This window comes from Lepisma saccharinum, chromosome 21 (genome assembly GCF_977018435.1).
Source record: "Lepisma saccharinum chromosome 21, izLepSacc3.1, whole genome shotgun sequence".
Lineage (NCBI taxonomy): Eukaryota > Metazoa > Arthropoda > Insecta > Zygentoma > Lepismatidae > Lepisma > Lepisma saccharinum.
This window is the reverse complement of record NC_139249.1, coordinates 42915094-42938819: the sequence shown is the minus strand read 5'-3', so window position 1 is coordinate 42938819 and position 23726 is coordinate 42915094. Positions and strand designations below refer to the sequence as shown.

Sequence of the window (23726 nt, the reverse complement as noted above, 5' to 3'; positions counted from 1 at the left end):
GTAAAGCCGTTTATTCGGCATATAGCCCTTTCCACATGAATTCTTGCCCTAGCTATACTCCTTGTTTGCATGACCTGTTCATTCGTGAATTGTGGTGTGGACAAAAAAGGAGGTATGTTTACGTGCACACCTGGAGGCAGAATGTCTGATATAAGAAAACCTTTGTCCGCCAAAATCAGATCACCTTCCTTTAATTGCTCCAGCAATCCACAATGTTGCGTAATTTCCTTGTCAGATGTGGACCCACCATACAGTTTGCTCGTGAATGTTACAACACCATTTGGTGCAACACCAACAAGCCCCTTCAGCGTGTTCCTGTTTTTGTAATGGCTGTAGGTCATCTGCTGCTTGGACATGGAATTTGGGACTGCTGTGTACACCTCAGTGCAATCAATCACCACCCGGCAATGGGTGAATGGAGAGAAGCAACTGGGCATGCATGTTTTGTTTTTCGAAAGAGAGGGAACTGTGGACATAAATCCCTCTACTAAAATCTCATGGAGAAAATATATCCATGTTAATACAACATTTGTCACTGTTGCCACACTACACCTGAACCGTACACTTAAATCAGCATGTGTTAGATTCTGCCTCAACTTCATTAGAGTCATAAACAATTGGTCCTCTTTCGAAAGTGACTGAACATTCCAGCCATAAAAGTATGTCATCTCAAATCGTGAGCACAAAGTTAACAGCACCTGAAATATGTCTTTATTGGGCAAACCAGTATACATTATGACAAGTTTCTCATCCCCTGAAATTTCCTTGAATGAGAAACATTGTTTTAGATGCTGGACTTCCTCTCTCAACTTCTCCACTTCCTGCCGTAAAAAGTAATTTTCTGCCTCTGCAACTACACTATTGTTCAGACTTGTTGAAGCCACATTTTCAGTGTTGTAATGAACTGCATGTTCTTGATGTTGTTCTTCACAAGGCTGTTGTTCTTCATCACAATCATCAGGTTCCGTAAGAAGCTTCCTAAAATAAAATGTACAATGTGGTTAACAATCAATTCCAATTAAATAATACACACTGCAATTCATGCAGGGGTCATTCCATACCAGATCATCCAACAGTGGCTGTATGGGCATTTTAGAAAATTATAGCATGATATCTGTAATTAAAAAAAATAATCCTCAGAAATGCATAATTTCTTTTCCAACATGACTGTGAAATTATTATAGTTTTTTTTAGAAGAGTACTCATGAAAAATCTGAAATTAGGCATTAAAGAAGCTCTGCATGTACCTCTCACAGTAAAAATCTCAACTGCTTTGGTCAATACGGGGTACCACATGCAGCTTTAAAATGAGTTATTTCTTCAGTGGTCAATCTTATACTAGTTTAAATTTAGTATGCCTAACCTATTACAGTAAAATTCTTGTTTCTGGAAAAGATAGGTAATGTGAATCTCATGATGGATATGTTGAAGAAACTAGTACAAGAAACTGCTATTTCAAAAATCTCCAAGTGCTTCTTCATTGCACAACCACTCTTTTCTGATGCCTATTGCACTGCTTCTTCAATTTACACAGTTTTCTTATAACTACCGTTCAAATAAAAAATTCCACGAACTGCAATGTTGGAGTTCATGCTGCAAACACGGTTGCGTTTCTAAGGAATTATTTTTTTGTATTTGCAGATATCCTGCACTTACATAAAAAAAAAATCAAGCCTCAGACTAAACTCTATAAGTAAAATATTCTGGCCTAAAAATTAAAATTTTAACAGTTGTTATAAAATTTCCACCTAAATTTTAGCAGTACAGAAGTGATTTTGAGTAAACCTACTCAAACATCTCACAAAGTATGCCTCAATAGATATAAAATTAATTTTATTTCAGGTCTCCATCTCTAATGGTTTCCGAGATATTAAGGTTTTCCATAAACAGCTATGCGAGCAAAAAATGATACCTGCCACGTTGGAAAACAGACATAGAACTAAAGGGATTTTTTTTTTTTACACTGGTTCCAAAATCTGAAAACATAAGCATGTACAAGCATATGTACTACAAATGAAAATTGTCTAAAATGGTCATGCAACTAATTATTTTTAAAATAGATGATTTTCAGAGATTGCATTTTTCGGTAACAGTTTCATACATTGGAGACACATTTCTTCATTTTTACAGAAGAAACTACTTACGGAAATTAGTTTCTCTAAGGTTTCCAACTTTAGTTGAGGTATTTTCTTTTATCGTGGTATCTATTTGCCCGGGAAATCATGCCAGTGTTTCCAACCCCCCTTTTTTCTAACTATGCTTGCCTAACCTAACCAAACCTAACATAACCTTATAGGAATGGTTCGTGGAGCTATCAGTCAGCTACCCGTGCATAATGGACAATTTGCACACGTGACGAACACGATAGTAGGTATTTTTCGGTGAAGAAGGTTGGAAAACACGGTACTAGTTTACTATCCTTCGGCCAGATTTCTTCATTTCTGTAGTATTGTCTAACATCGGGAAGGTGTTTTGTGTGAAATTCAGGTAAGTTTTTCGTATCCTGGAAACGGATTTCTTCAAATTTAAAAGTTTGGGGCACATTTGGGGGCAGGCGACTCCGGCCAATTTCTAACATGCCTTTAACAGGGAGTCTATAGAAAAAGCCGGGGAGCCGGAGCGGAGGCAGGGCCACGTTAGCAGTTGGGGGCGGTAGGTCAATTACCCCAGGGGCAGAGCCCGGAATCTTTGGGAAATTACGACTCAAAAATTTCAAACGACAATATTTTTTACTTTAAATTTCCCACCGATTTCGGGATGGATAGCCCCAAGAACCATTCATGGAATGTTCCGCAAAGCAGATAGGTAAGTACGAATGTCAAAAATTGACGAAACGAAGAATTTATAGGTGTCCGAAGGATAGTAAATATTGGTAACACTTTACTATACTGAAGATGGATTTCTTCAAATTTACAGGAGAAAGTACTTCCGCAATCATTTTCTGTAGCGTTGTTGATGTTCGGGAATGTAGTTTTGATCCATTTTAATGCGAATGCATGTGGTTTTCTACGAAAATCTATTTCCGACCCACTATTGCTGTTGCCGCCATTTGCTTTCTGCACGAGAGCACAATACGCTCTCGTATTGTCCGTATATGCTAAATTGAACGAAAGGAGTGCTAATGCAACCTAACCTAACAAGCCTAACCTAACCTAGTAGGCATACCTCGTTCCCGTGGTGGTTTGTGGGGCTATCGTGAATTTTCGGGCTAATGTCAATGGTTTTTGGGGCTATCCCTGGATGGTTTGTGGGAAATAAGGAACAACAGTAAGTACTCGTTAATGTAAGAAATAGACATTGTTTTCGTTAGAAATTCATTATTTCACCTAGAGAAACGTTCCACAATGCAGAATAGTACATTACCAATGTAAAAAATTGTGAAATAAATCATTGATAGGTGTCTCTGGTATAGTAAAGTAGTACCAAATTGAACCTGGTACCTCTTGATTGCACAACATTACTCACTCCTATGCCATTGGGTACAGACACAAGTTAGTAGCAAGAAACAATGGACAACATCTGTCTTTTGGATGTTACACCATGTAAAATTATTTAGCTAGTTGCAAAATCTGACATCACAAACTTCTAAGTCAAACAGAAACTGTAAGTGAAATAGATTAGCTGCAATTGGCAAAACACCAACTTTCCGTCTTTTCCAAAGAAAAAGCAGTTTTTTTGTAGGAAAAAAAATCGTTTTTGCTACTCTATATACACACATTCATAAATATATAGTAGCATATATGTGTATGTCTGAACGTACCTTTTAACTTTCCTTTTTTCCGGAGATTCGAATGTCATATACTTAGAAGCATTCCTTTTGAAAATTGTAGGTCCATTTTTTCTATTTTCCCCTACAAAATGGCAACTACAAATAAGGGAACTCCTTGAAGGTGTCCTGTCTGCTCTTCTGTAAAAAGATATAAAATGTATCAATGTACGTTAAACACTTCACTACAAAAACCAGAGAGAAGAATAAAACACCATGATAATTGCACCTAAACCTATTTTCTTGCGCATTTGAGGCCGATTGTATACACCATGCATCACGTAAAACAGTTGTTCTATTCACGTTTAACAAACTGGAAATTTTCATTTCTACTTAAGAATGGAGAATTTCAGCCATATGTCGTGTGGGCATATATTTAAAGTAACATTACTGGCCTCATTAAAGTTATCTAAGGCATTCTCTCACACACAATACACAATAAGAATTCAATACAAAGAAGTAAATAATAATTCGCACGTGAGAATTAAGGCAAACAAAACAAGATAAACGCAAATACAAATCTGCTTGTTAAAAATTATAGGTATATTTCTTACCTTATAGACTTAATCCACTTTTTCTTCAAACCTTCTTCTGTGGGAAATCTTAAGAATTTACATGTATTGCGTTCGCTATAGTGGTCGCAATCGGGAACAAAACACATTACCATCTTTCTCGCTGTAAGTACGCAAGTAGTTTAGAAACAAGATGGCGATTGCCATGGTAACGGTTTCCGGAAATACGTCACGCTTAACACGTCCATTCCTTGAAGCAAACCAGTGACGTAGTTTTTCATCGCTGTCGTCTCGTCTGGTGACGTGTTTTAAGTTGTCGTGGAATATAAAATTATTGGAAATGGAAGGCTTGTTATTGGTAAGTTTCAAAGTGAACCGAAAATTTATTGTGAAAATACATTAAAGTCGAAGATGGGAAGCTTGATTCACTAGAATCTTGGCCAAAATTACCAGCTTGCATTGAACTTGTACAGACTAATTTGCCTTGTACTAACTGTAACCGAAAGCAAGTACCAAAGTTACAAAAATTAAGTGAAACGTGAAGAAAGGAAAAAAGTGACAACTTCAGTTTTCAACCTCAAAGTATACGGCAATCAAAAAACATTACATTGAGGTATTGTAATCGGAAAAAAGTGACTTCATGGTACGCAGGCATTTTTTCATGGTTCGATTTCTATTTATCTTTGTTAACACATACTTAAAAGTTTATTAAATGTTAAGGTACTTGTTTACTATCCTTCGGACACATTTATTTATTTTTACAGAAGAAACTACTTACCGTAATAAGTTCCTGTAGCATTGTCGAACATCGGGAAGGTGTTTTGTGTGATGTGGGAATGTTTCATAGCTGAAATTCATGTTGTTTGTTGAAAATTAATTCTCCGACGGAGAATAGCTAGCCCCACGAACTATTGGCGCGTGGATAGGTTAGTTCTGTTAGGTTAGGAAACATAGTTAAAATTTGGTGTCGTGTTAGTATCAGGATCTAGAAATTGGAAATAATTGCGAACCATTGGCGCTAGCCCCACGAACCATTGGCACGTGGTTAGGTTAGGAAACATAGTTAAAATTTGGTGTCGTGTTAGTATCAGGATCTAGAAATTGGAAATAATTGTGAACCATTGGCACGTGGTTAGGTTAGTTCGTCTCAGGCAAGCGAAAAGACCTATCAGAAAGACGTACTGGTAATGTGAAAAATTGCAATTAATTTCATCAAAACAACGTTGATACACCTTCAGAAATGTTCCGCGAAGCCCATACAGGTAAAAAATTTACTATCCTTCGGACACCTCTAATTTTTTCGTTTCGTCAATTTTTGACATTCGTACTTACGTATCTGCTTCGCGGAACATTCCTGAAAGTGTAGAACATCTAGAAATTGCAAAAAAAGCGGAGCGATTTTACAATACAGGGAATTTCTCCATTTTGTTTGAAATTCGGCATACTCACTAATTTTGGCCCCCTAATCACGAATCTGCAGTCAAAATTTGGCGCTCACGTGTGGAAATAGCAAAATAATCGAAATTAAGTTCTTATTTCCACACCCTCGATTTCCGAATTTCCCGCCGGTTCCGGGCTCCGCCCCTGGGGTAATCGACCTACCGCCCCCAACCGCTATCGCGGCCCCGCCTCCGCTCCGCTCCGGCTTCCCGCCTATATCTATAGACTCCCTGTTAAGGGCATGTTAGAAAGTGGCCGGATTCACCTGCCCCAAATAAGCGCCAAATTTATACGTGAGTGCCAAATTTTAAGTGCAGATTCGTGATTAGGAGACCCAAATTAGTAAGTAACCGAAAATTCAAACAAATTGGAGAAATTCCCTGTATTGTTAAATTATACCCAAATATATATATTCCTGATACTACCACAACACCAAATTTTAACTATGTTTGCCTAACCTAACCACGTGCCAATGGTTCGTGGGGCTAGCGTCAATGGTTCGTGGGGCTAGCGTCAATGGTTCGTGAGGCTAGGGTCAATGGTTCGTGGGGCTAGCGCCAATGGTTTGTGGGGCTAGCGTCAATGGTTCTCACTTATTTCCAATTTCTAGATCCTGATACTAACACGACACCAAATTTTAACTACGTTTCCTAACCTAACAGAACTAACCTATCCACGCGCCAATGGTTCGTGGGGCTAGCTATTCTCCGTCGGAGAATTAATTTTCAACAAACAACATGAATTTCAGCTATGAAACATTCCCACATCACACAAAACACCTTCCCGATGTTCGACAATGCTACAGGAACTTTTTACAGTAAGTAGTTTCTTCTGTGAAAATAAATAAATGTGTCCGAAGGATAGTAAACTAGTACCAGCCTGACGAACCATTCACGGAAAGCTCCACGAACCATTCATAAATAGCCCCACGAACCATTCATAAATAGCCCCACAGTTACATGCACGTTCATTTACGTTATACTACTGTTACACAGTAGGGAAACCGCGTGTTTGGAAACACTGAGCGGTTGTTACGTCATCAAGCGCATGCAAAATTTGGTTCACGTAGTAGAAGGACATGAATGGAACAGGTTTTGTGCATCGGAGAGACATTAATGTTGAAAAATAGATGGTTTTCCATGAAAATTCATTCAGCGAGGGCAAAAAACACTTCCGAGACCTTCGTAGAGTATACAGAAGCTCTTTTCGGTAAGAACTTTCTCCTCTAAGATTGAAGAAATACGTTTCGGGGATACTTAAATTTTACCCAAAGTTTTAACGATTACGTATGCGTGTTCGCTTCCAGAATGATTTGTCGCTTCCGTATACTCCTATATGTAGTCTTGGTTATGGACTGTTGCTGCCATCTAGGTCACGTGTGTGATGCTAAGGTATTTTGTAGTTAAATTAGGCGAATCAGGTTTAAGGCTCTTAGTACACAAATAACATCTCTAAATGCCTTTGTGGTTAGGTAAGGCAGGCCAGGTATAGGAAAATTAACATTACAATAATTTCCCTAATGCTTTCAACAGCTGGTCTCAATCCTTTCGAGCCTCCTGTCATCTGTAGTCAGTAGAATACCTTGTTGATGTGAAGCTGGAATATTTGCATAAGATATCTTTTACATTTTCTTTTTGCCGATAAATAGAACTTCTTGGAACTGCAAACAGTGCTAATTACTTTCAGAAAACCTCAAATTTACTTTCACTATCATTTCCACTATTCTGCAGTACTTTCTCTTGGTAAGGATGTCGAATCAACCCTTCTTAATAGAAATATGTTTGATACATCATTGGAAAGGGAATGCATCAAGGATTCCAGAAATGTAAAATTGAAGGTGAGGAAACAATGGAAGTGGAAGAAAAAGTAGTATTAATTGCCCCCTGATTCCAGGCTCCGCCCCTGGGGTAATTGACCTACCGCTGCCCTGCCTTTTTCTGTAGAGTCCCTTTGAATGAAAACATGAAAAAATACGAATTAAAATATGATTTTGGAAAAGTTGAATTCTAGTGGAAATTTGCATATATAAGTTCGACCTGACAATACTGTGTGTTTACAACATGGATTAAGTTCAAGGAAACCAGCTATGACAAGTAATGTAGTAGTATTTTTTTTATTATTTTATAGAAATGTAACTTCAAATTAAGAAATGCACAGTGGCAATTCAAAGTGTTAAATACGTACTATTAGTGCACAATATTTTTTTTTTACTTTCAAACGGTAAAACACAAGGGTCGATTGTGCAGTGAACAAAAAATGCCTTGTAGATGGGAAGCGTGGATGCTTGCACAAGGTACTTTTCACACACCCCCTCCCCCCCACCATAAATTGCACTCTTCGGAAGTCCAAACAGTGGTAATTACTTTAACTAAGGTTCAGATATACTGTAGCAATCATTTATACAATTCTGCAATTCTTAGTCTTTCTCCTATGAAATTTTGAAAAAAATCATTAAACATTTGCTACCTTTACCGTCCTATTTAATACTGACTGCCTTCACCAGGAGGTGAGCCGGCCCAAGTTCCTTTTGTTATATTGCGATTTCATCATGCTATGAGTGCAATTTTTACATGGTTCGATTTTGATGTATGTCTGTTAACACATACTGCGGAGTTTTAGCGAATATTAAATATTGTGTTCAATATATGCTTTCGTGGTTAGGTTAGGTTTGGTTCCCTTAGTATTAACATAAAGTCCATAAATGCATTATACTAAGGTTCCAATTTACTTCTACATTCATTCCCATGCTTCTAGGATATTTACTGTCGCTTGTCGACTGAGAATATCTTGTCCATGAGAAGTGCGTAAGGTCATTTTCAAGTTGTTTTTTTCAACATAAATAACTTGTTTTCGAGTCCAAACAGTGCTCATTACTTTAAAGAAGGTTCAAATTTCGTGTGACAATTATTTCCAAAATTCAACAATAATTAGTCTTTGTGCTAGGAGAAATCATAAAACAATCAGAACCGTTACCGGTGACCCTAGCTCAGGGGCGATTTTCACTGCGTCTCATGACTCATCCGTGTCTGGGGATTTTGGTAACTTTTCTGTGTAATGATTTTTCACAGGTTGTATGAGTATTAGGAAGACCTTTAGAATAGTGGAAACGGTTGTGATAGTAAGTTCGAAATTTGGAGCAACTGATTAGTTAAAAGCTCCACTAAGTATTATTATAGGGGGAATTATGATTTGAAATGTAGCTAGCACAAGCAGGCGTTCTTGTTTCCGGTTGACTCAGACATGAGTTTTTGCATATATTCCTCTGAGGCTTACAAAAAAAAAATACATGATCAAGTGTTTAAAGCACTTAGGGACATTATTTTAATGCTGAACTCTAAACCTCACCCACCTAACCTAACGACAAGAGGGTTTAGGGATATTTTATTAATGCTAAGGGAGATTTCACACCCAAGAGACACGTGACATGCAATATGCAGCAAGTGACACTTGTTTCTTTGCTACTTTCGTATAATGATACTGATTTAATAATTTAATCAGTTTATTAGTCACCAGAAAAAATGTAAGAAGATACATTTTTGATGTAAATCATGTAAAATGTGTGCAAGTTATTAAAACTCAAGTGAGGCATTTTGTGTATGAAGAAATGGAGAAATCATTTGCACTGACCTCAAACTGTATACGCTATACTTTCCAGCGTGAATAAAGTGAATACCTAAACAACAAATTAGAGCTTCAAACATGTTGTAAGGCCTCTGGTTGGGCTCTCTTCTAGAGTTTAAATATGGCTCGTTAGAGTGAAGCACCACTGCTCATGCGCGAACATCAAACTGAGGCAACACCATGCACGGTATTGAGAAAACGGCCCAGTCCGAGAAACACAAGCGACATGTGCAGCTTGCCATGTCTCTTCGGTTCGAAAGGTTGCATTGATTACTGAGGGTTCGCTTCCAAGCGTGTTGTCTCTCTTCTCTTCTGTGTGCAGTCTCTCTAAGAACTCTATACCTGACCTACCTAACCTAACAAAGAAAGCATTTAGCAGCAAAATATCCCTTCACACCCCACGCACGTGAAGTACATGGCAGCAGCAGTGTGTATCCAAGACGACAATAAATGAATGGCTGTTGCAAACAAAGAATCACATAGGAGTATATGTAAGGGAAAAATCGTTCTCTAGAAAACATGCAGTAAGTGAACACTAAGTCTCTAAAGTATGTGTTAACAGACGTAATTGGAAATTGAACCCTGTAAAAATGCCTGTGTACTATGATAAATTTGGAATTATACAATCGGAACTTCAGCTGGGAGAACTATTATAAAACATATATGTTTTCTTGCAAGATATTTTTATTTTTGCACTGCTTGTTAAGTAATTAGGCTGTGTATCTTCAAACCATGCTGTATAGGTGAGGTAGCTAGGTTAACTGCTCTTTGTCTCCATTTTATCTTTGTGGTTAGTGCAAGTTCTTTAACTTAAACACACTGACAAAATGTTGAACATAATAGCATAGGCATCTTAATTGATTCATTTCCTTTATTTTACTTCACTTTTGGGTAATTGTGAAGATGAGTCTTGATAGAACAAAATTGATGAAGGGACACTCACAAACACCCAGGCCGGGATTCGAACTTGGGACCCCTGGCATCATAGCGCACTATGCTAACCACTTCGCCCAAGAGGCTGGAATATATAGTTACCTAATAAGTACTTTCACTGCTTTTTGTTAGTAAAAACTGATTGTATGCGCAATCAAATAGCTAAAGAACACTTGCAAAATATCACACCATCAAACATAGTGCTCCTGACTTAACAAAAATGTCAAAAATTGCTATCAGCACCAAACCTAACAGTCCTGTCCTAACGACTAAAAACCCGGTGGAGGCACATAGTGGTTTGGATCCCACTTTAAACTCTAGGTCCAGTCCCAATTAGCCTTACTGTGCATAAAGTGGACTTAAAACACCAACTCATTACTGACAACATAAAATTACAAACATCAATAAATCTAACACTCTTAACTATAATTTCACTTCTATTTTGGTTTCATAAGTTTTCAGTCCTTCGTGTTTGACTTTATTTTATAATACATTTATAAAACTATAGGCAATGCTGTTGTGGAATATTGTGTTGAGTGCTGTATTCACTTGTACGAAGCCTCGGGCTGTTCTGCTTCACACTAAGGCAACAGATGTACTTTACTTCACAATAACATATTTTTACGGGCTAAAAATAACTGAAAACGTTCATAAACCATGCAATATATTTCACTTTCTTGAGGAGGTACAGAGGGTCAAGGGTACCAAAGTACATACACATTCCATATAAAATATTATCCTCCTCTCATGTGTTATTTTTACAATTGCTGTTAAACCTACTTGTAATAATGCTTGCATGGTTAGATTATGAGGGCCAGGTTTATTGCTCTTATGCAATTTTCTATCCACAGCAAAACAGAATGTGTTTAATCTAATTTAAGTATAAATGCTGTATTGAGGTATACTGTCAAATTAAATTACAATGTCACACTTGTTTTTTTTCTTGCAGGAACCAACGTTATACACAATGAAAGGTATGGCCATCCTGGACAACGATGGGAATAGGATTTTGGCCAAATACTATGACAAAAATGTGTTCCCCACATCGAAGGAACAAAAGACATTTGAAAAGAACCTCTTTAATAAGACCCACAGAGCCAATGCCGAAATTATAATGTTGGATGGACTGACATGTGTGTATCGCAGCAACGTAGATCTCTTCTTCTATGTTATGGGGAGCTCACATGAAAATGAGGTTAGTACGGCTTTCTGGAGCTATTAGGGTTGAGTTTCAATGCTTTCATCAGGTACTCGAAGTGCTGATTTATTGGAAATATGTTATTCAGTTTCTTGCATTTTTATTTTAGTTGATACAATGGCTAATAAATCCTTTATGCTACATGATTTGAAATCTTACAAAATCAGGGTGAGAAAACTTGAAGAAAAATTAACTGCAATTTTCTCATAAATCATTACCTCTTAATTTTGTTTTCTTTCTATTTAGATTTGTCAGAATTTTTGTAAATTTATATTATGTGATTGTACAATTGGGTACATTAACTTTGATAAAGATTTAGTTGGGTTTCATTAATTTAGAAAGGGCTGTAGCCTAGCAAATTGGTTATCATTTAGCCTCGGAAGGTGATTACTAATTTTTATAAAGATGTCCACCTTAAAATCATTTTCAACTTAACATTTTTCAAAAAAGGACTCCAAAATTTACATTAGAGATCAAAATGTAAACTTAAATTTTTCATAAATGACAAAAGTGTCATATATAGTCATGCCAAGAAGAGTAAGACCACTGCCAACTCTCAAACGAAAGTGGAGATTGCTGTGTGGTTTTAAAGCACACACGTGAAAAATGGAAATATATATATATGTAAAAGTTTTAATGTTAACCTATAAATGCTCGTCAAGGGTATTCTGGTATCCAGAACTAAGTCTTTCCTATTAATTTATGAATGGTTTGGAATTTGATATAATGGAATATTGTAATATGGTTGTTGTTGTATCTAAAGATACCTGTTTGGCGGTTACGCGGAGATAGATAATTAACTGTGATAAACTTAGTTTTCATTTTTTCGCGATCGATTTCACCACCCATTTGGTGGCTTTGTTATGCATGTACTGCCTTGCTGCAGGTGGCATAAAAGCCCACGTGTGCATGCGAGAAGTGCCGCTCCACGAAAGCAGACAACGAGAGCGGGAACCTCCGCTTACAGTGCCAAAACCCCAAGGAAACATTATGCCCACACGGGAACGGCAGAAAGTGAAAGGACTGCATTAACTAGTGCAGTCACGAGCACAAGCGGAAGAAGAAGGAACCACGCCGCCTGCAGCAAGACAGTACACGCCTGACGAAGCCACCAGATGGGTGGCGAAATCGATCGCGAAAAAAACATTTACGCGGAGAAATGAAAAGTAAGTTGCAACGTCCACCCACGCAGTGCTCAGCACCACGGCGCAGGAGTACTGGTACTGGCTGCATTCAACGTGCTAAAAACTGCAGTTGGGTGGTTGGCAAAAGTTTACCCATATGTGCTAACTGATTCAGTCGTAGTACAAAGACTCAGAAATATCTCAGGGCTTGCTGGGTGTAAAGAAAGACTAAACCAGGTTTATATATAGATGTAACAGTTTATTATAATCATATCACAAGGATGTCCGTTAGCACACTTACACACGTGTCTTTACCTTTACCCTTACCACTCACGTGCATTTACCTGTACCACGTTTAGACTCGAAGAGATAAGGGGGGAGCAGGGAACATCCAATTCATTCCTCGCAGTGAGGCGCCAATGGGGAGTATGGGGACCTAATTTTATTTAGGGCCTGGTAGCCGCAGTCATCACGGTTTCCCCTGAAAGAGAGAGTAGGTTGTCTGGAAACCCAACGCCACACTTCTCTGGCGGGGTGCCGCAGGTTGATAGGGGAAGGAAACCTCTCGCAGCAAGCGGAGCGGGTCCTCTCACTCTAAAGTGGAGTTGTTCTCTCTCGCCAATAAGCAGAGTGGGGTATCTCTCACTCGGAAGTGGAGTGGGTTCTCTTGTCAAAGGCAGAGTTCAACCTCTCTCGCTGGAAGGCGGAGTGCGGCTTCTCTTGGGTGCTTGGCCTCTCGCAAGAGCGGAGTGATCCTTCTTCCAGGCGCATTGACAAGAGAGATCCTATTGTGAGCCGACCTGAAAGCAAACTGAACTCTGGGCCTCCCTGCGCTGGCTTTATACTCGCGGTGGCGCATGGGTGGTGAAAATAGTAACTACAAGTACGCGTTGCTAACTCATTTTTTTACATATTGCAACCGTCGTACTGAAAAACATCCAAGAAGTGACATTAAGAAAACACTAGTGGGAAAATCACTAGTTGCACGTGTCAATATAAACTAAAACTGTGTGCATTCAGACAATACAATTAATAATGAGCCTCGCAGGACTCTGCAATCCTAAACATCGAGTTGAACAGTGTAAATGACAATAAATGATAACATTTACCAAATTCAACGACCACGCAGGGTCTAATAATGAGCGAAGTTAATAAACGTAGAGGTGAACCCGTTAACATTTACAGAATACAGCGACCACGCAGGGTCAAATAATAATAAGCAAAACTAATAACCGTAGAGGTGGATCCGTTAAGACATTTAAACATTTAGCATGCATTCTTCATCCATACCTTCTTTTTTATAAAATACAATATTGCGACCTCGCAGGGTCGTTAAATGTGGCGACCACGCAGGGTCGTTACGAAGTTTATCAGAGTTAATTACGATGATTATTTGTTTATTTTTTTCCTTGAGGTTGTGGGTAGTCAATTAGAACAAAACCAGTGAGTATTGGAGAGTTTTTCTCCGGTAGTATTTCTGGTACTGGTAGAGCAGTATTTCAGAAAGTAGTTGATAATTTGACCCAACCAGAAATTTAGTGGTTTAATCTACTAAGGCTGAAAGAAAGGGGGCAGTTTAGTGCTATTGTATTTTTTAATTGAATTTCCTTTATCTGTTGATATCAACGACCAGTACTAAGAAAATGCCTTCTCCCTCTCTCCACTTAACCAAAATAAAAGATGATAGATGTAATTGTAGAATTTTTGGAGATGGGAAGCAAACACAACAAAAATGTTCAAAAACACTATAAAATGTCCTCTTCAAAGGACAAAAATACTAAATAAAAACAATATTTGCTGGTTCTACTCTGAGCTCTGACTACTGATATCCCCAGGGCTCACAAGACAGTGGTTTACTTAATCTGTAATACATTACAATATTGTATACTCCTTCCAAGTGATGAAACATGTATTTTTTTATTTCCAGCTGATCCTCATGAGCGTGCTGAATTGCTTGTATGATTCTGTGAGCCAGATTTTGAGGAAGAATGTTGAGAAGAGGGTACTGTTGGAGAATTTGGACATAGTCATGTTGGCATTGGATGAAATTTGTGATGGCGGGTAATTGATTTAGTTATTGTTAATTGATAGTAGCCGTTGTTTGCTTTATATTTCTTTTTTGTATTGTAATAACTGTGATTATTTTCCGTTATTACTATTATATCCATTCATCCAACGGCTTCACCTAACACCATACATAATTACCACCATTCACTTTAGTAATTATTACAGTCCAGATTTATAAGCATTAAAACTTGTAAAATAGGCACCAGAAGATGATGAAATTAAACATTTAAAAAGTCACCAAAATGCAAAGTGAATGTGAGTATGTATTAGTTTTCTTGGGGCCATTTACCCACTGTACCTCCTTGAGAATTATGTCGAATTTTCTTTTAATTGACAGATTTCAAAGTTTTATGCAATGTAAAAGTGGTTCCAGCTTTAGGAAAGCACAAATAACCGATATATTTTTATGCCAAAGAATGGCCAATGTAAGTTAAAACCGGCAATTTCAGAGTATTTTTGCCGCTTTTTGTTAGTAAAAACTGTTTGTATGCACACTGAAATAGCGAAAGAACGCGTCGAAAATAACTACCAGTACCAAACCTAACAATCCTAACCTTACTACGTAAAATTATAGCTGCTGTTGTGGAAAGTCGTTTTGGGTGCTATATTCACTTGTGCAAAGCCTTCGGGTTGTTCTGCTGCATGGTAAAGTAACACGCTAAGGTAACAGATGTACTTTACTTCACAAGAACACATTTCCGCGAGCTAAAGTCAACTGAAAACGTTCATGAACAACAAAGTCTTCATAAAACATTTCACATTCTCCAGGCGGTACAGAGGGTCAAGGGTATACCGTTTTCTTAGTCTCAGTTGCACACATATTGACTTGAATTTTATTTCATTGTATTCTGTTGTTTTGCTTATTTATGTGTTGTTACGGTTACCATTGCATTCGCGATGAAGTGGTAGAAATTCTTTAAGCAACACTCGCTAAAGAAGATGAAATGATGTACAAGGGGATACATTACAAATCCACACAGTGTGAAAACCATTTGAAATTTAGGTTGAGTGTTTATTCAGTAGATCACAGCATCAGTGAAGCAAAAGCAGCTCAAACGTGAGATCACTATCACTATATGCCAAGGTGAGTTAAATGGAGTCTGTTGAATGTGGGATGGGGGGAGGGTTGTGCTGTCTCTGTATGCAAAAGAATCAGCTACAGACGCAGAATAAAGGAATGGCTGTATAGTGTCTGACGTTAAAAGTCTTTGTCCTGGTCTTCCAAGGAAAGGTATCATTCTTCTTGGATGACAATGCCTGCCTGCACGCGGGCCAAACAAACTCACGTTTGTGGTGACATGTTTGGAGGGAACGTGTGGAACGTACGTACGCCTTTAACCCAGATTTAGCAACCAGCGATTTCCATCTCTTGGGGTTCCTCAAAAAAACACTAGCTGTCATCATGATGATCATGAAGCTGTTATCAATTAAGTTTTGCATTGAGCATCTAATCTTCATCATCCCTTCATCTAATCATTATTCATCTCCATTGTCATGATTAGCCAAAAGTGGTAGAGAAATATGATTTAAAATCCAGTGGAACATCGATTGTTTCCTGGTTTTACATTTTCTCACAATATACATTCAATATCATGATCCCATACAGCAAAATGTTCTAAAACTTTCCCAATTAACACATTTTCCTGTATTTTAAGTTTTAACATTGGTCTTGAAAAATATAAAATCGAGGTTTTACTGTAATAAGAATACAAGAAACAGATTGTAGTAGTTGAGTTAGGATGTGTTGAGATCAAGAGTGTGGTAAGAGTGGAAACTGGAGGAGTGAAATTATTGAAGGTTGTTTGATACCTTCAGAGGTTTGCAAGGGGCTTCTGGGTGGAGATAGCTTTATCAAGGAAGGTAATTTGCTTAATTTTATGACTCGCTGAATTTGAGCTTCCTCACGTGACCCTGCTGGAGAGACACCGTGGTTTGAATCCTATTTTAACCTTGAGTAGCAGGACGGGTCAAAACTGGTCAATATTTCGATTGCAGCACGTGGCAGCATTTAATGCACCATTTCTTGAAAACTACACATGATGTTTCAGTTCTGTGATTTTTGATCTTTAGTATAAATATGAAGATATGACATACTCCAATTACAAAGCAATATATCCATTGTTACTACATGTACTATTAACAAGTGAAGTTTTAAAAAGTCCTTATTTTCCCTTTGCCTTTGTTACCACCTTTTAATTATGGGATAGATTTATAAAAGTGGCTCCAACTTCCAAACTACTCTATCTTTTGGAAAACTTGAAATTCTACCATCAAGAATGAGTAAACACCAACATTTTAAGCAACATCCAACAATTATGGATTCAGAAGGGACACGGGTGGCAAAGGCCTGATTGTTGAAATTTGCCCCGACCAAGTGTTAGCAGGTGGCAGCAATTATTTAAGTAACATCCGAAAATTAAGGATCCAAGGGGGGGGGGGGGGGGGCAAGAAGGGGCAAAGGCCCAAAGTTCGAAATTTTCCGTAATTACGCAAAATTTCCAAACTCTGCATTTTTTTAAAAAAAATTTTAAGGTTGCAGCACGTGCATTACATATCTTTTGCCATGCTTCCCTCCGAATTTGGTCCATCCAGCATCCATAGGGCTGATGCTAAAAGCAAAATTCCTGACATTCTCCTGAAGCTGGCAACCTGCACTTTATATAATGTTATTATTTTTTCCTCAAGAAGTATCAGTATGATTTCAACAAAACTACACACATTTTTTAATTCGTTTTGGTCTATTGAGGGGAAGGGGCAAATTTAAAAGAAAAAATCAATTTTCTTCTATGCACCATGTATAAATTTTACCTCCGCCAAAATCCCTGTCTTGAAGAAAGAAAACAAAACGAATTTTATCTGTCTACGAAAATTAGTTCTCAGGTTTTTTTTGTACTTCGCGGCAAGTTTGAAAAGCACGCGCTTGAAAAGGCACCGGCTTAAACAAGAATACAGGCACACGAGACAGAGGTCCGACCTGTAGGTTCAGTCCGGAGCTTAAAATGAACTTCAAGGCAAACGTTATAACTTCTGATTCACTTCATGTATGTAACTGGAATGTGAAAGTGCTTACCTTCTGACCAGAAGAAGCATAGGAATTGGGCATCTAGGTACTTTTCTTTTACCTTATCCATGAAAATATTGTTGGCATTCCTTTCCTTTTAACTTGTGGTTTTTCTTCCATGTCTGTGCTGAATACTTATATAGTCTGAACTTTTGTGAGCAAAACAATTTTGACAAGTGTTTATTAAGTTATTAAGTACTTTTAGGTCTGATTTTCAGGAATCCTTAAAGATTCCTGATTAAGACTAGGTTCTAAATATTTCTGTGATACAAGAATGTAAAGGTGTCTGCATTTGCTTTCATATTTTATTTTGCAGGATTATTCTGGAAGCAGATCCTTCGTTAGTAGTGCAAAGAGTTGCCTTGAGGACGGATGACATTCCTCTTGGAGAGCAAACCGTGGCACAGGTAGGTTCTTTTCTTCTTCTTCTTCTTCAGTGCATAATTTCACGATACCAAAAGTCAGTGGTTTGTAGACAACAGTTATAAGTGAGACGATGCCTAACCACCATATATTGTATACCCTTCTTCTACTCTTTTGCTTTATGAAAATTTGATAACTTCCTAGATGTTGTAGGTGTGATGTGTAAAGAATACACAACTACATTTCTTGTGTACAAAATTTGTTTTGCATACAAATTCCTTGGTACGCAAGTGTTTTCCTTAAAGCTATCTGGACTTACAAGGAAGAAGACATTTTGACATTTTGAAGATAAAAATCGGAAGTTTTGAAACCAATATTTGATTCTGGAAGTATTTTGGATACTGATCACAGAAATGACATCCATTTTTACCCATCACGTCGGGATTTTTCACAATTTCACAATCAAAATTCTCATATTTGCCATTACATTATGTCTATTACGTAACGCAACAAAATAAATTTTTGCAATGGAAAATTCGGTTGTTTCCAAATCAATAAGTGATTCTGGATGTATTTTAAATACTGATCACTGAAATGACGTAAATTTCTTCCGATCATGTCAAGATTTTTCCTAGGTCAGAATTTTTCTCCACATCGCTAAGTTCAATCAACCCACCATATTATAACATTGAGTATTCTGTGAAGGAAACTTTTATGGGGGTTTTTGAAAATAAAACGCACACAATCAAAGTCCATACAATTTTCATGCCAATGTGTCATGTAAAGATGGATTAAATGCTTAAAATTCTATGTGCCTTTATAGTTCAAAATTGGAGGATTTGTATTGTAGAAAATCAATCAGCCACAGGCTGAACTTCGCCCATGACTAAAGAATTTCTAATCTAAATGGAGCCATCTATTGGGGAAATAATGGAACTACACATTTTATTGTGAAATTAAGGTAGTTAATATATTGCTGTTTTCTGGAGAAAAAAAATAGATGTGATGGGAAAAAGTTGATTTCATTTTTGGATTCTGCATTCTGAAATTATTCAGACAACAAACATCTTAGACATCAAAACCCATGTAATCTAACTAACCAGTGTAATCATTAGAAATTAATGACTTCATTGTTCAACAATCATTTTTTAAACTTATGTGATTGACATCACCTTTCTCATGGGTATCACTGTAATGTCAAAATGCCCTGTACAACAATGAAGGAATTAATGTGTATTGTTATTGTTTATTATTTTCCATATGCTTGTGTGTGGCAACATTTTTTTGTTGAAGGGGGTGCAATTATGTATTATATACTACGGGTAAAATCATGCTGGGCTGTTTCTGGTCCAGATGATTCCAGAGTTCTTGGGAATTCATTTTTGTTTTATCTATGTTCAAGCGGGGAGGGATGGTTGTGGATTAAACACTTTCTTCTTGTGTTCTTCCCTTCTGTGTAGGGAGACTTTTTATGTGATACCGCAGGGACTTGTTTTTATTGCAAATGGCTGAGAATAAGGGAGAGCATAAAGAGAACCAGCCAGATGCACGTCATTATAATAACTGCCACTTTTCTCCCTGTCCTATCAATCCAAACAAGAAAAATGAATGGAGTTTACATGAAATTGAAGAAGAGACTGAGTTTTTGGTGTAACTATAACACTTTAAAAAGTCTTGCAACATTTCAAAAACTTATTTCTTTGCATCCTCTGTGTCTAGAGCATCGTTTCTCAACCTATGAGGCATGACTTATGGGTCGCGAAGTTGGGCTCGAAAATTTATTTACTGTGTCTTAAAAATATGTTACATTTAAATTACCGAGATATATTGTTTTAACAGTTTAAATTCAAGCCGTGTTGTATGTAGTCTAAACTCTACATTTCTGTTATTTGCGCTCTACCATTGCTTATTACCGGCATCTCTCTGATGTTTAACTCAAGGGAATCAGATATCTGTTGATTCCGTTTCGGCCACAGCAATGAGTTCTTAATTATCTATTTGTCACGTGCATGTCTACTTAAGGGTTCGCTTGATATTTCCAACCACCTTTGTGGGTGTGTATGCTGTTGCCGAGAGGTGTCATCATTTCACATTGCTATTGAGACTTCTTGCATTACAAAGTTAACCGCATAAAAATAAATTGTTTTCAATTTCAGCATGTGTGTTTAGTTAGATATTAGACTAGAGAAAAAAAATAGTCTTAAATTATATATTTACTTTTTTAGAATGAAGTATGTGTAATTTGTTTAAGCAAGCATAAAGTACTCAATGTTAGGAAAAATTTGAAAACTGGGTGCACATGCTTATAGTCTCGTGTGGTGTAATATCCTTCAAGGTGGGTCTCAAGACTGAAAAAGGTTGAGAACCACTGGTCTAGAGAGAAGTTCACATGGAAAAAAAAGTTCCCGAATGTCACAAGACATTTTAAACTGTTATAATGCTAGCTGAGAATTATTTGGGAGTTAATAAAAGAATGTGATGTGATGAGTTTGTATGTCTTGATAACTAGCCTATGATATTTTAAACTGGTATTATGCAAGTATCGGTATTCAGTGGGAATTGGTGAGAGTATCAGCATAAGTTCAAAGCAGGGTTGCTAAAGGTCCAGCAATTTTAAATAGATTCAATTCCGGTCCAGGGGAGAAAATCAGTAAGCATAAATGGGTTCTGGACCATAAAGAACCTTTTTATCTGTGAAGTATTTTAATTTGGTCCAAGAACCTTTTTTTCCAGCTGAATTTAAATATGGGTCCAGGTCTCTGGATCATTTTAAATATGGTCCAGGAACCTTTTCTCCGGATCAGTTTAAATAGGGTCTAAGTTCTATATTGAAATGAAACAATAGGCAACTTGACCAAATTTAAATTGTATGAGAGAAAAAGGTTCTGGTCCTGTTACGGAACCCAATACAAGCCTTTAGAATGTATGGGTTCCTGGATATTTAAGAATCCCAGGGTTGTTAAAAGATCCAGTAATTCAAAATAAATTCAATTCCTGTCCAGGAGAGAAAATCAGCAAGTGTAAATGGGTTCTAGAACATAAAGAACCTTTTCATGTTTAAAATATTTCAGTTCGGTCCAGGAACCTTATTTCTGGCTGAATTTAAATAATCAATGTAAATATGGTAGAGGAACCTTTTTTCCGGATCAATTTAAATATGGTCCAGGAAAACAATATGCAACTTGTACCGAATTTAAATTGTGCAAGAAAAAAGGTTCCGGTCCTGCAGCGGAACCCAATATAACTCATTAGAATTTATGGCTTACTGAACCTTTGACAACACTGGTTCAAAGTGGTATCAGTATCAGTTTTTTGACGAAAAAACACATTGTAGTGTTAATTTTTCATGTTTTAGTGATGCATTTTGTGACCATGTTTTGTCACGAAATAATGCGAAATTAACTGCAAAAAGCGAAATTAACTCAAACACGAAATTTAGGGTTTATTCACCGACGCGACACCTTCTGAGGTCGGAATTATCCTGAGAGTTATGCAATTCCCAGAAAATTGATTAATTCTGCTGTTAAGGCGAGGAGGGACAATTTCCCCTAGGTCTTTCTCGCTGGGACAGCTGCTGATCATTGTTGCCAACTTCGCTCTTTTGAAGCCAGATCTGGCTCTTTCGTGCACTCGTTTGACTGTGAATTGTGGCACCCGCCCTCTGCCCCACTATGATGCCACCACTGGCTCCGGCCCATAAATACCAACTTTTGCCATGAGTGTACATTTTGCACATGACGTGATATTCGTATAGCTATAGGCTGCGTCACCCACCTCTTCTTTCCTCCCCATGTATTTTTATATATAGCGCTGTGGCTAAGATGAAGATGACAATTTTGTTATCCGGGAACCCTTTATTTTCGATTTTATATTAACATCATTGGATTATTGAGATGGGTGATGCCGCCAAATCTAGGCGGTGAAAACTAAGAATAAATTGCCATCACTTTAAAGCTAACGGTAATATAAGCACCCCCACCCCACCCCTCTGACAACTAAAATTACCCTAGTAGGCACTTTATGCAGCCTTCGTTAATCTAGCTCCTTGAAAGTCCTCTTTAGCTATGTTAATGGTGAAATTTAGCTCTATTATGCACATCAGGTTTGGCAACACTGCCAGGATGGCCGTAGGAGGCAAGGAGAAATGCACTAGGCTTATGGGACCATTATTTTATTCATTCTCTCGGGAATATAAAACATCCGATGACGTAGAAAAGTACATGGACGGAAAAAGGACACGTTGAACTATGTCATAGCAGTAGGAAAAGTCGAAACTCCCATTTGATGAGCCGTAACTTGAAGTTGAAGTTGATGTCCCATAAGGAATACATGGGATTCGGTAAATACTAATTCATCATATTTTTCAAAAATCGTATAAGGCTTGATAATGAACTTAGGAAACCGCTTCCACTTGCCACATGGGGAGAAATTCATACTCTTCATTTCTGGCGGAGATCTTTTTAGTAGCATTGCTCATTCCGACGATATTGGAATAAATGCATGCCTGGTGCGTAATTGTCCCTCTTCGCCTTAATATTGGAGAAGCAAAAATGGACTCCATTACACAGAAATAAACTTAATACTCTGATAACTACATAAATGTGCTATTAGAAGTGAAATGTTAATTCACTGGAATAAGTGTAGTTTTTAAATCAAATTTAGGATCATATTCACAATTTTAAAACCAAAATGTCTTTTTATATACCACTTGTCATCCAATTTTTCACCGCTATAACACCGATATTTTATTTTATTTACCACTTTTGAACCTGAAATTGACTCCGTTTTTGTACCGAAATTTTGCTTTTTTATTTACCAAAAGTATGTGCATCTAGGTATCAGCTCAGCCCTATTATACAACTAATTTAGTTTGTTGCCGTATCTTCTAAGCTTGGATGAGGTACAAGATTTTCTAGGTTGATTGGTTACATTTCATTGACGATAGATCGGAGAGTACAAATTTTTGGTTTGATTATGTTACCTTCTTCCCATTTGCCCCTGTATTTGGATCTCAACTCCCTGCACACCCTAACAAACCAGAAGTGTCTTCCCAGTATCCTTTTAGTGTTTGTGTTTTCCGCACTTCATTTCTATCTTGCCAATACTTCCCTCTTCCTCTCTCTAAATGTATGAAATAATTATGCATTTGTGTTCTTTTAGGTGCTGCAGTCGGCGAAGGAGCAGCTCAAATGGTCGCTGTTGAAGTGAAAAATCATTCCATTGGATGTTTTTGTTAATACATATGGTGTTTTCTGTATAATAAATTATCATATTTTGTAATTAAAATAATTGTATAAAAGTTACACTCTAGTCCTTTTAATTGTGTCTATGACATCCCACGAGTCTTTGTGGTTTCTTATTTGCCTAATTAGGGATATACGTGGGCTATCCAGAAAGTAACTTACGTTTTGGTGGCGAGGAGCAGGGCTAACACAGCCATCTTGGTGTCAGAGCATCCCCTCACTCAGTATGCATCCTGCTGTGGTAGCGTGCAGTTCGTGTTGCTTCTGCTGTATTCACTGTGAATGTTTAAAATGTGTGCTGCAATCGAAAATCCCGCAAGTTTGAAGGGCGGTCAGTGATTAGATTTTTGTTGGCGAAAAACCACAAAGCAATTGAAATTCATCGACAACTTTGTGAG

At 37.5% G+C, this 23726-nt stretch overlaps 1 protein-coding gene across 2 annotated transcripts in view; it reads left to right on the top strand.

The window, feature by feature from the left end:
* zetaCOP (COPI coat complex subunit zeta) overlaps positions 1-23388 on the top strand; it is a 31664-nt gene extending 8276 nt beyond the window's left edge. Inside the window, exons 1-5 of one of the 2 annotated variants that reach the window (XM_083143264.1) lie at positions 4506-4636; positions 11222-11467; positions 14522-14655; positions 18039-18129; positions 23246-23388. In XM_083143264.1, the coding sequence (XP_082999390.1) occupies positions 4619-4636; positions 11222-11467; positions 14522-14655; positions 18039-18129; positions 23246-23293 (537 nt within the window). In that variant the 5' untranslated portion in view covers positions 4506-4618 and the 3' untranslated portion in view covers positions 23294-23388. Of the gene's footprint in view, positions 1-4505; positions 4637-11221; positions 11468-14521; positions 14656-18038; positions 18130-23245 lie in introns of those variants that run through there. The other variant, XM_083143265.1, reaches the window with a different exon arrangement.
* Positions 23389-23726: the final 338 nt, after the last annotated feature.